General features: G+C 38.9%; 1 protein-coding gene across 3 annotated transcripts in view; it reads right to left on the minus strand.

The window, feature by feature from the left end:
* The window catches only part of LOC128874133 (multiple PDZ domain protein-like), a 107,577-nt gene that overhangs the window by 19,511 nt on the left and 72,730 nt on the right, over positions 1-15,336 (minus strand). For all 3 annotated transcript variants that reach the window (XR_008456581.1, XM_054118495.1, XM_054118496.1), the window contains 4 exons: positions 7,467-8,267; positions 5,914-6,274; positions 4,044-4,148; positions 3,233-3,358 (listed from right to left, as the gene is read on the minus strand). Coding sequence is in view for 2 of the 3 variants with exons in the window: in XM_054118495.1 (XP_053974470.1) it covers positions 3,233-3,358; positions 4,044-4,148; positions 5,914-6,274; positions 7,467-8,267 (1,393 nt within the window). In the remaining variant the exon portion in view is untranslated. The remainder of the gene's footprint in view (positions 1-3,232; positions 3,359-4,043; positions 4,149-5,913; positions 6,275-7,466; positions 8,268-15,336) is intronic.

The following is a 15,336-nucleotide window of genomic DNA, read 5'->3' on the forward strand; positions in this document are numbered from 1 at the left end:
TGGAATTCTATTTAAAAATTAATTCCTCTGTTTTGAATTCCACGTGGAAATTTCTTTGCTTGTGCAGAATTAATTTTAGAGGTTTGAATCACTCATACTTGGAATTCTATTTTAAAAATAAATTCCTTTATTTTGAATTCCATCTATTTGTAATCCTATATAAAAATAAATTATTAGGTTGTCCGGAAAGTTTCTTTCGCGAGTTGCACTCAATTATTTTATGTGGTCGTGTTTATATAAATGGACAATCTAATTTCATAGGTATTCATGTTGTAACAGTAATGGAGCAAAATGAATCGTGCACAATTGAGTAATGTAACATAAAACAAACTATTGTGCATGTATTTCTTATTAATAAAGCGAAAGAAACTTTTGGTACAACCTAATACTTTCCTGGACCAGTGTTTTAATTGAAAACTGATTATTGTACCTTGAATTTCTGTCTGAAATCTAATCTTGAAATTACTCTTTCTCCCAGTCTACAAACTAGAAACAAGAAAACCAAAACTCAGGCGTATCTATCGACCCTTGTTTTTTGCAGATTAAATTAGTTTACCGCCCGCGATAGAAGTTCCCTAGGGTCCCGGTTACGGAGGGTGTAAAAAGGTGTCGAAGGAATAGGAGGGAATGAAACTCAAGGACACAATAGTGATGCTTTCAAGGATGGCTTCCTTCGAACGAATCTGACGTTCTGAAATGCGTCTTTTCTGCGAACTATCTTCGATAAAAACATCCACACTCCGATGGCGCCTCGGGTATAATACTTTATTATTTGACAAGCAATATACAGGGTGATTCGAAAAACTGGGGCAAGCTATATTCTTCTATACTTCTGGCATAGTCAGAAAAAATATTGAATGGCTACTGAAGTTACTTTCAACTTGTAAAATTTGTTCAAATAATTCAATATTTTATCTTGATTGTGTTGTATTATTTATAAGAAGTATCTAATATTAGTCACTTCATCGATTTAGTCATTTAAGATCCGTAAATTCTTTGTGTTGTTATTTATAGGAAAAAAATATTAAAATATTGAAGTAATCTCAAACGGAATAATTGGATTTGGGTTATGTCGTAGAGTAGCCTTAATTCCTGAGTGCATTCTCTTGACCTATCACTCTGCTTCAATATTGCATTTTTTTTTCTGGTTCTTGATATGGAAAATAAGGTTGTTGAATGAAATTAGAAAAAAAAGGAATACAAAAAATTGCACTCGGAATGTTCGAATCTTTAGAGGCACAGGAAACATAAATTATCCTTCTTGATACTAATCATCAACGATAATAGATGTTTTGTTCGCTTTCTAAACACTAGAGCATTATGCAAATTGTCAGTTTCAACCAGCCTGCATCTACATATTTCCAAGCAAATTGCAAGCGGTAACACATGCAAATGATTGCAATTATACCTAAAAAATGTCTGGTTAAAAAGAAGGTAGCTAGAATCAATCAAATATTTACTAAACAATTCAATTTTAAATTTTCAAACTCCACATATCTTAATTTCAATCTCAAATCCCTAAATATTAAAATATTTAAAGATCACTGTGATAAAAACTGCATTGAAAATTACACTAAATTTGTGATCAAATATTCCTACACATTTTTTGTCTTCAAACCAACTAATATTACATCGAAGTTTATAATATCAACTAAAAGTTCAGTAACACAACGCAAGTGGTAATCTTAACCGGGTTCCATTGAACCGGAAACAGTTTATTCCTTGGCCGAACGCTAAAGATGATCGTAAATATCATTGAACTTCGTTGATGCTCGACGCGTGGGTAGCGGATGAACAACAAAAGTATTTACATGAAACGTACCGGAAAACAAACAAACGGATAATGAACGCGCGTAGGTTTGCCAGTGTGCTCTAATGAAATTATACATGCGATGTTTATACTGATCGCGATAAATGAATTATGGAAAGCAAAGTAAAACACCGAAGTTATTTCTCGTTTGAAAAAATATTGGGTTGCTGTATAAATTCTATCCTTCGATATCCGGTTGAGTTTCGTGTGAAAAATATTGTTTTTGCTCGATCTTGGCTGCGAGTATTGTTTACACGATACGAAGGACGATTGAAAATATCTTTGTCGTAGCAATTGTGACAATATCTAAACATTCACCGAGGAAATGTTATAGAATATATTTGGAGGCACTGTGTAAATTTTGACAACACGGAATTTCAAAGATTACGTTGCGAACAATTAATATTTTCTTTTGAAATATTGATTAGAAAATGATCTACGAGCAAATATATTAAAACTGATTTACTGATACGTTATAGAAATGTTATAGAAAATACTTGGAGGCACTGTGTAAATTCTGACACTGCGGAATTTCAAAGATTACGTTGTGAAGAATTAATATTTTCTTTTGAAATATTGCTTAGAAAATTATCTACGAGCAAATATATTAAAATTGATTTACTGGTACGTTATAGAAATGTCATAGAAAATACTTGGAGGCACTGTGTAAATTTTTACACTACGGAATTTCAAAGATTACGTTGCGAAGAATATTTTTTTTTCTGCAATATTGATTAGAAAATTATCTTAAAATTGATTTACTGATATTAATTTGTGATATTTAACTAATCTGTATTTTTGGACAATGTAACGTCACGTGTGTAAAGGTAGAAAACACGAGGTATTTTCCTAAAAAAGGAGGCTATTGATTGGACAAAATACAAGGAGCACACATATATATATAGACAGAGACGATGGAAAAATCGACTTGGGGAAACTTTTGTCGAGAGAAAGTTTTTCCTTCGGATACTTAAAATTAGACGTGATTCGATGAAAGTAGCGTTGGATTCGAACGTATCGCGAGAATACTTGGTTTTTTAAGAATGTTTGTTTTTAAGATAATAAAATATAATGAAACTATTGATGGGATTGGAATACATCGCAAGAATTCTTATTTAGTAATGATAGATTCAAACACTTCGAGTGAATCCCAATTTTTAAGGCCACTATGCCAATGAAATGTGAGTATTAATAAAACCCCGAACAAAATTAATATCAAAGTTGTTTGAGCATTAAGAATTCTTGTGATGTTTTTGATTTTTCCCTACAAGCATGTGGAACCTTGATAAAATAATTAACTCTCCCAAGTTGATTTTTTCGAGGACTAGTTCTACGAGAATAATGTTGGAATATGGGAAAATTGAGGATAACTTGGGAGGGAGTGGAAGCACATCGATATTCCTGGTCGTGGCGAGGTCTCACCAGGTGCACCAGAGACTGGACGAGAAGACAGACAGGATTTCCGGCGGCTTGTATGACCTCAACCGCCCGCTCGTGCGTGCCATGTCGCAGGTCCACGCCATCGACCTCGATTATGCGGTCTCCGACCTGAAAGTAAACACGAACAGAAACGCGCGCATTAAATCTTTTAATTTCGCTCGATTTACCCACGATACACGTCCTTTCTGTTTCTAATCGTCCGTGGGGGACTCCCCAAAGTGTTTTCAAAATAATAGATGTTTAATTGAATGAATATTTCTTTTGGTTATTTTCATAAAACTGAAATTTCTTATTCAAATATCAATTTTGAGTGGTCGATTGTCGAGCAAATTTTATTCAATTCTGGATTAGACACTTTATATCGTATACAAATAAACACGCGTATTTGTATCTTTTAATTTGTATTATTTTATAGTTTATTCCTATATAAATGGTATAATTGTGTTGCTCTAATAGGAGAATTGTATTTTAATTTTACATTAAACAGTTTCAAATACTCGAGCAGAAAAAAATTCAACGATTATATATTATTGAAACATGGGAATATTATATATTAATGATAATAATATATGAATGAGAATATTTATTGAATTTCGTTTGTCTAATATTTGCCTTGAATATTTATTGAAAAATTAACACCAATTTCCGCTTGAATGATTTTTATGAGCTTTTACGTTTTCAAAGCTCTCGAGTGGAATAGTAACTAACTTCTTCAGGTTCTACTTTTACAATTAGTCCTATTGCGTCCAATTAATGGAAAGTGTACCGAACGGAATCTGAATTATTACGTTACCTTCAATTCGCCGGTTCTTCCGGCGGGACTGTTCGGCAAAACGTTCTTTATGAATATCCCGGATATGTTCTGAGACTTACTAGAACTGCCATTGTGCAGGTCGACCTAAAACACATATTTAACATTGGCTGAATGAATCATTAATAATTTACAAATCCACTAAAGTCAGTACGAATGTCGACCACGATAAAAAGCATTCCATATGACATTTTACATTATCTCGTTTTGGAATTATAAATATAACTGTAAAAAATGTTCAATTATTTCCCTTAGATCAAACATTTTTGCTCATTTTTATTTATGAAGCTAAAGTTCTAAAGTTATGAAGCTAAAGTTCTAAAGTTATGAAGCTAAATTTAACACTTGAAGAAATTTTGTATTACTCGAAATATCTCCCATTTGGTTGAATTTTCAATTTTAGCTTTTACTGCACGTAACTACTATGTTATTACGTACTTTTGCATTTCTAAGTGTTCACTCATGCGATGAACGCCTATAGGCGTCCAGTGCACGTGCTCAACAAACATGACTAAGTGTTTTCCACATACAATGCATGATTTTTGATCCAATCTCGAGATGGAGAGAATTTTAATATATTTCAATAGATCAATTTGAATTTTTCAAATGACTATCGAACCAAGGAAAATGGGAACCGACAATTCCGTTACGTTACCAAGTCGACTTTAATGTCCCGAAGCCATTCGGTACATTCGAAGCCATAATGCACTTATACCAGTACAACTTTGTGCGTCATATACCCGTGGATCACTCGACTGAAATTAACAACCAATGCCATCAACGTGGTACCATTAGCTCCTCGGTACACGACGTAATTAGCCGAGCAATTATCAAACCCGGAAGAACTGCGTTTAATCATTGTTAGCGAAGTCTATTGTTGCTAATTTTACAAGCAAGGAAAACGTGAATGTGGCCGCGCAGCAATGTAATGTTGCGCCTAAATTAGTTCATTCATCTTTTTCTGGTGAACAATTAATAAAATGCTGAATAAATTTATGAATGACGTTGTGCATTACAGTGGCCCGATGCAAATAATATATAGTTTAAAAAGAAGCTACAACGAGTGTAAATGTAAATTGAATTAAAGTATGAATATTCTAGGGTGAGTTTTGTCGTCTAAATACATTGAGTACAGATTATAATGTGAAGGTTCATGGTGATGTGAGACTGATGGGATGAAATGTATAGTAAATGTCAGAATCATGCAACTTGAAGATCTATTACGAAACTATATGAATGATATGTTATGAATAAAAAAGTGACCGTTTTGTCAATGTAAACATAAATTTATAATAATTATAATTATAAATTCATGTTTGTATTGGTTGTTAACATTCACATTAGACAACAATAAATAGAAAACAAGCTCCCTTGAAAGATGAATGAATGACGAACAAACAATTTCTCTCAATCTAAATCGAATAACTTTCCCGATTTGGCCTGTTGCTTTTGAACACATGCAAAATTAGAAACTACTTCAAAAATAAATATTATAATTATAATTAAAAAAAAAGAGCCATATAAGAGTATACTACTGTCAGTATATCAGACCTCCCTGAATTGAAATAAAACAAGAAGAGTAATCCTCCCAGCCCTAACTCCATTAGCACCGACTAATTAAAATGTTCAAGCGACATAGTCCGCACGGAGCAAACTGCTCCAGTTTCTTTAGAAACAGCAGGTGTCCCATGACCGTCCACGAAACCAGTACGTACGCTCAGCGATCTTAATTCCGGTTAACAGACCACGCTCTGTTCATCGCCGCGCCTCTGGAACACGTGCCACGGACGCGCGACCAGCAAACATCGTTGGTTTTTATTTTTAACTACACAATGTAGGCGTGTTGCGTTACCTTTCCACCAACGATGCTCAGCCCCAGACTAGTCTTTGGCTCCCTGTAGATCTCCACCAACCGCTCAGGGCCCCAGTGCTTGGACCAGTTGATGTTCCCGTCGTGGACCTGGTGAGTGACCGTCATGTCGACTCTCTCGTCAGCGAAAACGACCGCTGGAATCCTGCAGGGCGAGCCGCAGCTGGAGGACCCCGAGCTCTCGGTCTTCTGGGACACGGAGCTCACCGGTCGGCTCTGTAACCGTGGCTGATAACCACTGTCCACGAACTCGGCCTCTAACAACTCATCGTCGCTACACTGGATGGCTTTCGACTCCTGGACTGTCTGGACCTCGACCTCCCTTCGGGGACTGCGGAAGGACCTGGAGCAGGATTGTATTCGGGGGTGGTGATTAGTTTCGTGGTTTGAGAAATTGGTGAATCAATTGGCAATCGTGGGAGGGATATGGCGGGAGGTTCTTTGGAAAATTGTAAATTTAGGGGATGTTGGTGGTGTGAAAATTTAGTTAGAAAAGAAATTGGAGTAGGATGAGTTAAGAATTTGCAGTCCAAATTTGTATATTTCACTACAAATTGGTGGATTGATTGTCAATCGTGGGAGGGATGTGGAGGGAGGTTCTTTCGAGAATTATAAATTTAAGGGTTTTTAGAGGTGTAAAAATTTAGTTAGAAAAGAAATTGGAGTAGGATGCGTTAAGAATTTGCAGTCTAGAATTTGTATATTTCAGTACAAATTGGTGGATTGATTGGCAGTCGTGGGAGGGAAGTGGAGGGAGGTTTTTTAAAATTGTAAATTTTGGAGATTCTGAGGATGAAATTGAAGAAGGTTGTGTTAAGAATTTGCAGTCCAGATTTGTCGATTTCATTTCTGTCGAGCCTCACCCGACACAGACAGCAAATGGGCTTTGATTTTGAATTTGATATTGCAAGGGAGGTTCAACACCACTTGGTTTTCATGTATACTTGTATGACTATTTCAACTTGCATACGTTGATTGACTCCTAAAGTATGCATTGCATTAAAGAGATTTTTCTACCAAAGTTGTTCTATTCATATTAATTATTATATATTAATTAAAAACCCACGTTATGTATAACGTGGCTCTTTGTAATACCTTCATGTCATACAGGAACGTATGCACTGCATAATGTTCCCTTTCAAATAATGCTAATTTTGTATTGAAAGTGTTTTCATACAATGCATACTGTGGGAGTTCCTTTATCGTCAACATGAAAAATAATATTATAAAATTGTATAACTCCACCCTCACTTAAGAAGTCATAATCGCGTCCAAATTTGTATTCATGAAACAAATTCAAGAAGTAAATTCCAGACATGACACGTCATGGGCTCTGAACGAGTTAAAACTATATTTTAAACTGAAGTAACATAAACGGTGCCAAGGTTCGTTTCGTTTCGTTTCAAGTATCCCTAATGTACACGTACTCGAAACAGCAGTGCTGCAACCTAATCATACCTATCCAATAACTATCGCGATTACAGATTACCCAAAAACGATTAATTATCGCATATAACATGCTCTCTACTACTCACCTGTCCAAAGAAGGCGAGCAGGCGACGCTGCTGATGGACTTGCCAGGACTAGTAGAGATATCCTCAGGTATGCACTGTACGCTCTTGGACTCCTTCACCTGGCTCCTCTCGGATCTAGACGGGCTATCGAACGAATCCCCTAACTCTGAAGTCTTCGAGAACCCAAGTCCTCCCAAATCATCCAAACAGCACTGAACGCTCTTGCTGTCCCCCTGGGTTTGTGTCTGGACCTCCCTCCTAGGGCTCTGATAGTATCTCCTCTGCAGAGGGCTGTCCCTGGAGACCTCGGATGGACTGACGATGCTCTGTTCGGGGCTGCACTGGGTGCTCTTTGTCTCCTGCTCGGTCTGTGTCTCCGCGTCGCACTTCTCCTTCGGGGAGTACTGGGTCTCCTTGAAGCTACGCTCGACTTCTTCAACGGCTTTGTCTTGCGACTCCGGCCAACAATCGGGGACGGATCTGAGCAGATCCTCCAAGGAGGACGAGAGCACTTGGTGCAACAGATGATCCGATTGGCTCTCTAGGGTCTGGCTCTGGTATTCCAGAGAGTGCTCCTTGCTGATGAGGCTGTCCTCCTCGGATCTGGCGACTGTTTCCTCCAGCAGCGGGCACCTCTGCTGCCAGAGGATCCTGTCATAATCACCAGGCCCCGGATCCTCTTCTGGGTCCTTCTCTAGGTCGCTCGGTTCCTCCTCTGACCTCTCGTCCCTCTGGATCGGTTCAACTTCGGGGGACTTCCCCGCTGGCTCCTCTGGTTCGGTCTCTGTCAGTCGCGGACTCGACTGGCTCTGGTCCTCAGGCCTTCGCGGAAACAGGAAACACAGGGGGCGAAATGTAGGCGTGGAAAAGAACCGCGTAATGAGGAGAAACGCGGAGGGGGGTGGTCTAACGAAACGAAGTCTACGCGGTTCTTAACGAGCAAGCTCCGAGGGCTTCTTATTCTGGATAACGTTTCGAGCGAATCCGCTAAAGCAGCGAATGGAAAGGTCTTCCCGTGGTGACCCACTAATTGCGGCGGAGGTTCTGGTCGGACGGTTAATACGGTCAATGGGGAAAAAAGGGTACGGTGGAGCTGCATTGTGGGCCGTTATTGTAAGACATCTCGCTAATGGCCCGATGGGGAATACGCCACGGATCACGCGGCGAAAGTTTCTGCGATGGAGATCTGCTCTGCGATCGAGGGAAGTCCTAACTATATATGTGCTCTTGGGTTATGGATGATTACTCGGTGTAATTGAACTTAATTGTGTTTTCATATCGATGGTTCATTAGTTAAGGCAGAAATCGTGAGGGATGATTTTTCATTGATCCTTGCGTGATGGAAGTAAAGCATCGGTAAAAGGGAGTTCTGAATATCAGTATGCTAATATTTAGAATCTATATTCGTAGGTCACGAATGATTATTTAATGAAATTGCGCAGGTCGACCTAAAGCATTCCACGTGATATTTTATATTATCTCATATTAGAATTATAAATATCACTGACAAAAATTGTATTCTCATTTTCCTAACCCCTCAATTGAGGTAAAACTTAGGTGGCATGATTAATACCATTACTAAGGGAAAACGATTGCGAGGGAGATATATTCTCGGATGAAATTGTAAGACATCACGCTAAGAGCACGGTGTGATGAATGATACTTTAGGGTGTACATTCGATGAAGGGGAGTTCTGACTAATGTCTGGTGTCTGTACTTTTAGGTTATAGATATTCGCTTCATCGTATTTCTAGATTTCAATGTATTACGATCAGATGATAAATATCATTCCAGATGAAAAAGAGTACGATGAAGGTACGTTATCGGCAGAAATGTGAGACGTCACCGTAATAGCTGGATGATGGATACACGGGGGATGATCTTGATGGGTGACATGCTGGTATCTCTAAGCTAAAGGTCTGAGATCATGAGAAGATTGAAATGTTCCCATTGGATAACTGCTACGCCTGTTATATATCTAATCTAGTTCGATTACGTGCACTTAGATAATAGGGAAAAGTTGCAGCTTCGCGCATTTTTAATTGCATGTGGGAAATAAATATCTACGAGGAATGGTAAGAAGAAGAACGAGAAGACAATATCCCATACCATTGGAGAAAATAAATATATCGAATGAAATAAAAACTAGAAATGAAATTTTCCTCAGAAAAATGACAAAAGAATAAAAATACCTTTCGTTGAGATTAATTTAGAAATTAAGTGTGTACTTTTTCTCTCGCAATCGTCACAGATATTCGCCAATCCTAATTCTAGACTAGTATTTTAAGACGATGACAGCATCGTATATCTAAACAAGTGGACTTTTTGAAGACACGTTAATAGCTCGACAGTGAATGTGTGATGAATGACAGCCTGATGCTGTGAACTCGAGGTGTGGTCTACAATTAAGGAGAATAGTCGAAGAATCTCATCCCAGCCATTATAACATTTGTGCTACGCAATCATTTAATCTAACTGTCTTCCAAAATTAATCAGAAATAAAAAATCACGCCAATCGCGAGGGTAGTTTTTCTCCCCAAAAAATCTACATCTACAAAAACTATTAAGTACTTCCGCAGGAAAAAATTTAAATAACTTCTTGTGACTTGTATCAATAACGACGGAAAGTTTCGAACAGATATCATAAATCGTTTTCGTTCGGTAAAATTCCAAAGACGCCCCTGTTTCTCTGTACCGTGACTAGAACAGCCCCTGAAGTCGTTCAAATCGAAACCGTGTGTTCTCAAAGCGTCGTTTCATAGAAGGATCGTCGCAGTTTCTGTCTCAAAGCGCCGTTTTGCGCGAGGTTTACCTGCACAGCACACCCAGCGAACTGTTAAGAATTCAATCCTCGATCGTTTCGTGACCAGTTCCCCAATCCTCGCGAAATAAAACAAAACAAACAACTCCTATGTGCCACGATTCACCGGAACTCCATCGATCAGAACAGACAAGCAAAATTTTATTCTAATTCTCTAAATTGGAATTGTAATTGAACTATTTATTCCATACCTTCAATCGTAATATTTATTTATTTATCAAGAGTCATAATATGATTCAGATTATATGTTGAAGATTCCAATTTTTATTCAACTATTCATTTTATAATTCAGAATTGTAATATACATTTAGTTAACAAGTGACCAATCAAATGAGATTTACTTTTATGAATTTTGCCCATCTCTGCTTCAACTCACAACGTGGGATCTATTCAACTTATCTAAATTCCAAGAACTTTTTATTCGACTCACTCGTACGTTTCAAATTATTAATTTTATATAAGTATGTCTTAAACAGAAATGCTTCCTATCTTCATAATTGAAAGTGGAGCAAATTTGCTAGTCACTACAGCAATTAATGAACTGTTCTATTTATCATAAAACTCAGATAACACAAACGACGTTCCAAACGTAATTCGTGACTCGATTCAGGTTAAGCACCCGGTTAGAAAAATTGAAATAAGCTCCGAAATCCACGAAATAAACGTAAACCTCGCAAATAACAAAACTGACCTATCCACTGACATTAGCAAAAATCCACTCAATTAAAATCAAACTTCAATCTCGCGAAAATTAATGAACACGAGTCAAATAATTGCTCGATTACCCAACGAACAATTTTCACTCAGCAATTACTTTAACTCCCCACAACTGTATTCCTGATCTCAGAACTCCCCTTTTTTCTCCCGTGCCCTAATTCCAAACGGATTAACAACCTTCCTCGGATCCGCAGCGAGTCGAAAGGTGAAAGGCCACGGTGCGAACTCGCGATATTAAGGAGCAACTCTGGGGTCGTTTGAAATTTTTTTAGTCGAAAAGGGGGGGGGTGGAAAAACTGGCGTTAAATCGCGGGTGGAAAAAGTCGTGGTACCTCTGTCACGTTCCGCTACGAAGGCAAGGTGTTCACTGGCGTGTCTCTGGGCGGCCGTGCGTCACTGCAAACTGGCTTACTCTGATCTAATAAACAACACACTCCGAGCCGCGTGTACACGAAAACGTGGCGCGCGTTCGCGTGCACTCGCGAACAAACGCGCACGTAGGCGCGAGGCGAATGCGCACAAACACACGCGAGCGGCGCAGACGTCGCGTGGCGTCCAACGTTTCTCTCTCTAACTGTCGCGAGACGGAGAGCACGCGACGCCTAGGCGGTCCGAATCACGACTAATCGCGAGCAACCACCTCTCCAGCTGTATCCCGCGAGTGCACGGCACGCACACAACCAACCGTGACGGTGGGTGAATCCACGCGATTTACTCAGTTCCGAAGGGGAGACTGCGTGGGGGTAAGTACCGAGCAGAGCTTCGTTGCGGTAAAAACCTCTCCTTCTCCGTTCCTTCCGCGGTTCTACCGCGCGAGTCAAAATTCGCGGTGGGGGAAGAGGAATTTTGCTTTAATTAGGGATTACGATTTGGGGGCGTTTTAAAGGTGCGATACAAACATTTTTGAGGGCTGGAGGGTTGTAAGTTTGTAGGAGAATTGTATAAATAGAAAGAAGGGAGGTTGAAACGTGCAAAGAGGTGGGGAGAATTTTGCTTTAATTAGGGATGACGATTTGGAAGGCTATATGGATAGTCAAGGTTTGGTATAAACGTGTTTGAGATTGTATGAAAGGTCTACTGTCTTTTTTGGAGGGGGAAAGGCTGAAAGTTTGTGAATTATATAAATAAACGAGGTCTACAAATAGGTGAGTGAAATTTTGTTTCAATAATGGACGATAATTTGGAAGTTTATACATAGTTTATGTATAGTGACAAAAGGTATGGTACAAACATGTTTGATGTTGTATGAAAGCTCTACTTTTCTAAGGGTGGAGGTCTATAAGTTTGTAAGAGACTTGCATAAATAGAAGGAGTGTTCATAGAAGTGGAGAATATTTAGTTTAAATAATGGTTGACGATTTATGAATCGACATGGTGACCCAAAGATGTTTGAGATCGCATTAAAACACTACTCTCGTTGGGGAGACCTGTAAGTTTGCGAGAGAATTGTATAAATAGAAGAGGGTCAAAAGTCAAGCAATTCAAAGAGGTACGGACAAGTTTGAATAATGGATTAGGATTGAGAGCTCTACATATACTGATCTCAACTTTTGTTGCAAACATATTTGTAATTGTATGAAAACTCTACTATTCTTGATGTAGACTTCTAAATTGATAAGAAAATTTTGCAAAGTAGTACGAGATTAGGAAAAACTAAATTTGCGAAAAAAGATATTTGGAAAATGATCGAAGTCGACGTTACGAACAAAATAAATAAAGGGAAGAATACCTCCAGAGACAATAAACATATATGCTAAACGAGGATTCTCAAATGACCAAAAACTATTCCAAACAATTCCAATTCCCCGTAGCCACCTTCCCAAAAAACACTTCTCAAATCCCTGAATAAACCCTTCGTTCATCCTTTGATTCACCCTGTACATCCCCCTTTATCCCTTTCACCCCTCCAACCGTCGCCGCCGTGTTTCGGTTACCTATAGTTACGGCTTTAACTTCTGTTTCTTTCAGCGTTGTTCCGCCATCATGTTTCCTCCGGTACGCGGCACCGACGACGTCTCGTCCTTATCTTTTATCGTCTCTATTCGTCTCTAGACGTCGACTACACTCTCCTATATTTATATTCGTGTTCGGTTTCCGCTCCGCCGCCGATGCTTTCTATTCCTCTAACCCACTTTCGTGGCCATTCGAGCGTCGTCTGTGACGCCAGCCTCCGTGTTCGCTTCATGTTTCCCTCGTTGTGTTTCAATTCGACTTCCCTCGGGGTTCGCGTCCCCCAACGAGATAGGCGGGCTGGTTGGATAAGGTTAAGGGTCGAAAGACGAAATGTATTTGGTTTGTTTCGCACACGCGAGCCGGGCTTCTGGCTGGTTGCACAATTGGAAGAGAATAGATCTCTTCCGTGCCCGCGCGTTCAGCGCCACTGTTTGAAAGGTGAATGTCAAACAAGTTCACCGAATCGCTGACGAATGTGCCAGGTCCAACAGGCGTATCCACCAGCAAACGCTGCGTCACTCATTCTCATAAACACTGTCATTCCTGCCTCTGTATGCCAGGCCTTGGCCTATCGTTGGCATCTAGACAGGGGGATGATGGGCCGAGTTATAACGCGGCTATGGGAGTATGTGTTGAAATATGCTGCAGTCCATGAGAAATTAGTCGGGGTTTAAGTTATCACTTTTCTGGATTCACGATTATTCACGAAATACGGGTCCTCAAAGTTTATACGTTTTACCAGTCTTTATCACACTTTACGAAAACTGCCTTTACGAATGAATTTTTAATCCCGAAACTATTACAGATATCAATTCTTTTTTTTTTTTTTTTTTTTTTAATCAAGAAGGATGAAGCTCCCTGAATATATTTTTCTTGAATCCCAAAAATGATTTATACGAGTTATAAATATTCCAAGATATCTTCTTACGAAGCGTTGAGGTAAATTATTTCTACGTCCAATTTCTTCAACATATTTTTTTTCAACGAAAACTATGAATTTCATCAATGCAGTAAAATTCATATACACTCTTCACCAGTCGCTAAAGCTATGTGCCAAATTTTAAAGCAATCGATGAAGCCGTCTTTTCTGTAGAAATTCTCCAATTGACGACCCTTATTTGAGGTCTAAACAAATTTCTTTCAGACGCATTTCCATGGCAGTCTTTTTAAGCTGCAGTCCACAATAAGTTTAAGTTTATTCACTCCGTCGCAGCTTTACTTTCCAACGTCCAGCTTGGTCAGCCACCGAGGAATGCGAATCTTTTCAGTGAACATCTTGGGTGTACGTTGTACGGCTTCGTGTATTTTTGAAGCTCGACTGTGCGCGATGATAAAGGGAAGGGGAAAGCAGAGAATGATACTAGGCGGAGATCGATGCTCCCAGCCTATGGAATATCGACTACTTCGGAAAAGCTTCGTTCAGAGTCGTTGAAAAGAAACGGCCGGGTATTCTCTTTGAAGGAAGTCGTCGAATAGTTGAAAGAACAAGAGGCTTTTGTCCATAAAACATTCATGATTATCCGTTCCTACAATGGATCCGTTTTATCTGCCATTGAAATCGCATTTTAAACGAGCAGGGACTTTTTGTTTTCATGGTTGAATTGTCTAGACTTGGATTATATTTATTTTGAAATTGGAGGAATTTTGTTCCGTAGAACTCTCGACTTGTGCAAAAAGAAAATCGATTATGAGTATGTGCAGTATGGTTAGCCCCGAAGAAGCCGTACACGGTGTATCTACGTAAGTAGCGATAGGTCGAATGTAGTTCAAATATAGATTTCGAAGTTTTACACGGTAACAAGACGAATTCTAGTGTAGAAAGACTGACATATGATATTTATATTACATTCATCGAATTGCAAATTTTTAAGATTATTTCTGTAACTTCCAAGTTTATAAAATTCTAAATTGTTTTTTAAATATTCTGTGGACATATATTTAACCACTTGCTATTTTTCTTTTTCAATTAGTATTACGTTAAATATTTCTTTAATTTGACATTATCGGCATTTAAACGCGTCACATAATTAAAAAAATTTTAAGGAATACAATTCCATGGAGTATTCTATTGTAAAGTATCCCGAAGCAACGTCCTCTCAATTTATTATTCCGCGGATTTACGAGAAACGAGAACGTTCATCGGACAGCAATAAAAGCGAACGGTAAAAAATATGTTTTCGCGTCAGTGTCGTGTTACAACGACGGAAACGTTGAAGCGATCGTTCGTAACGCCCCTCGAACGAGCTCCAAGACATTCGACGCCGGAAAGAAAAATAATTGATTGCCGTGCCTATTTTGGTTTCAATCGCTCGGTAAAAGAATAGAAAGGAGGGAGAGAGGCCTCTGGCGATAGAATTTTCGGGTCGCGAAACACTCTGTGATATTCCAGGCGACCTAGAT

This window comes from Hylaeus volcanicus, chromosome 3 (genome assembly GCF_026283585.1).
Source record: "Hylaeus volcanicus isolate JK05 chromosome 3, UHH_iyHylVolc1.0_haploid, whole genome shotgun sequence".
Lineage (NCBI taxonomy): Eukaryota > Metazoa > Arthropoda > Insecta > Hymenoptera > Colletidae > Hylaeus > Hylaeus volcanicus.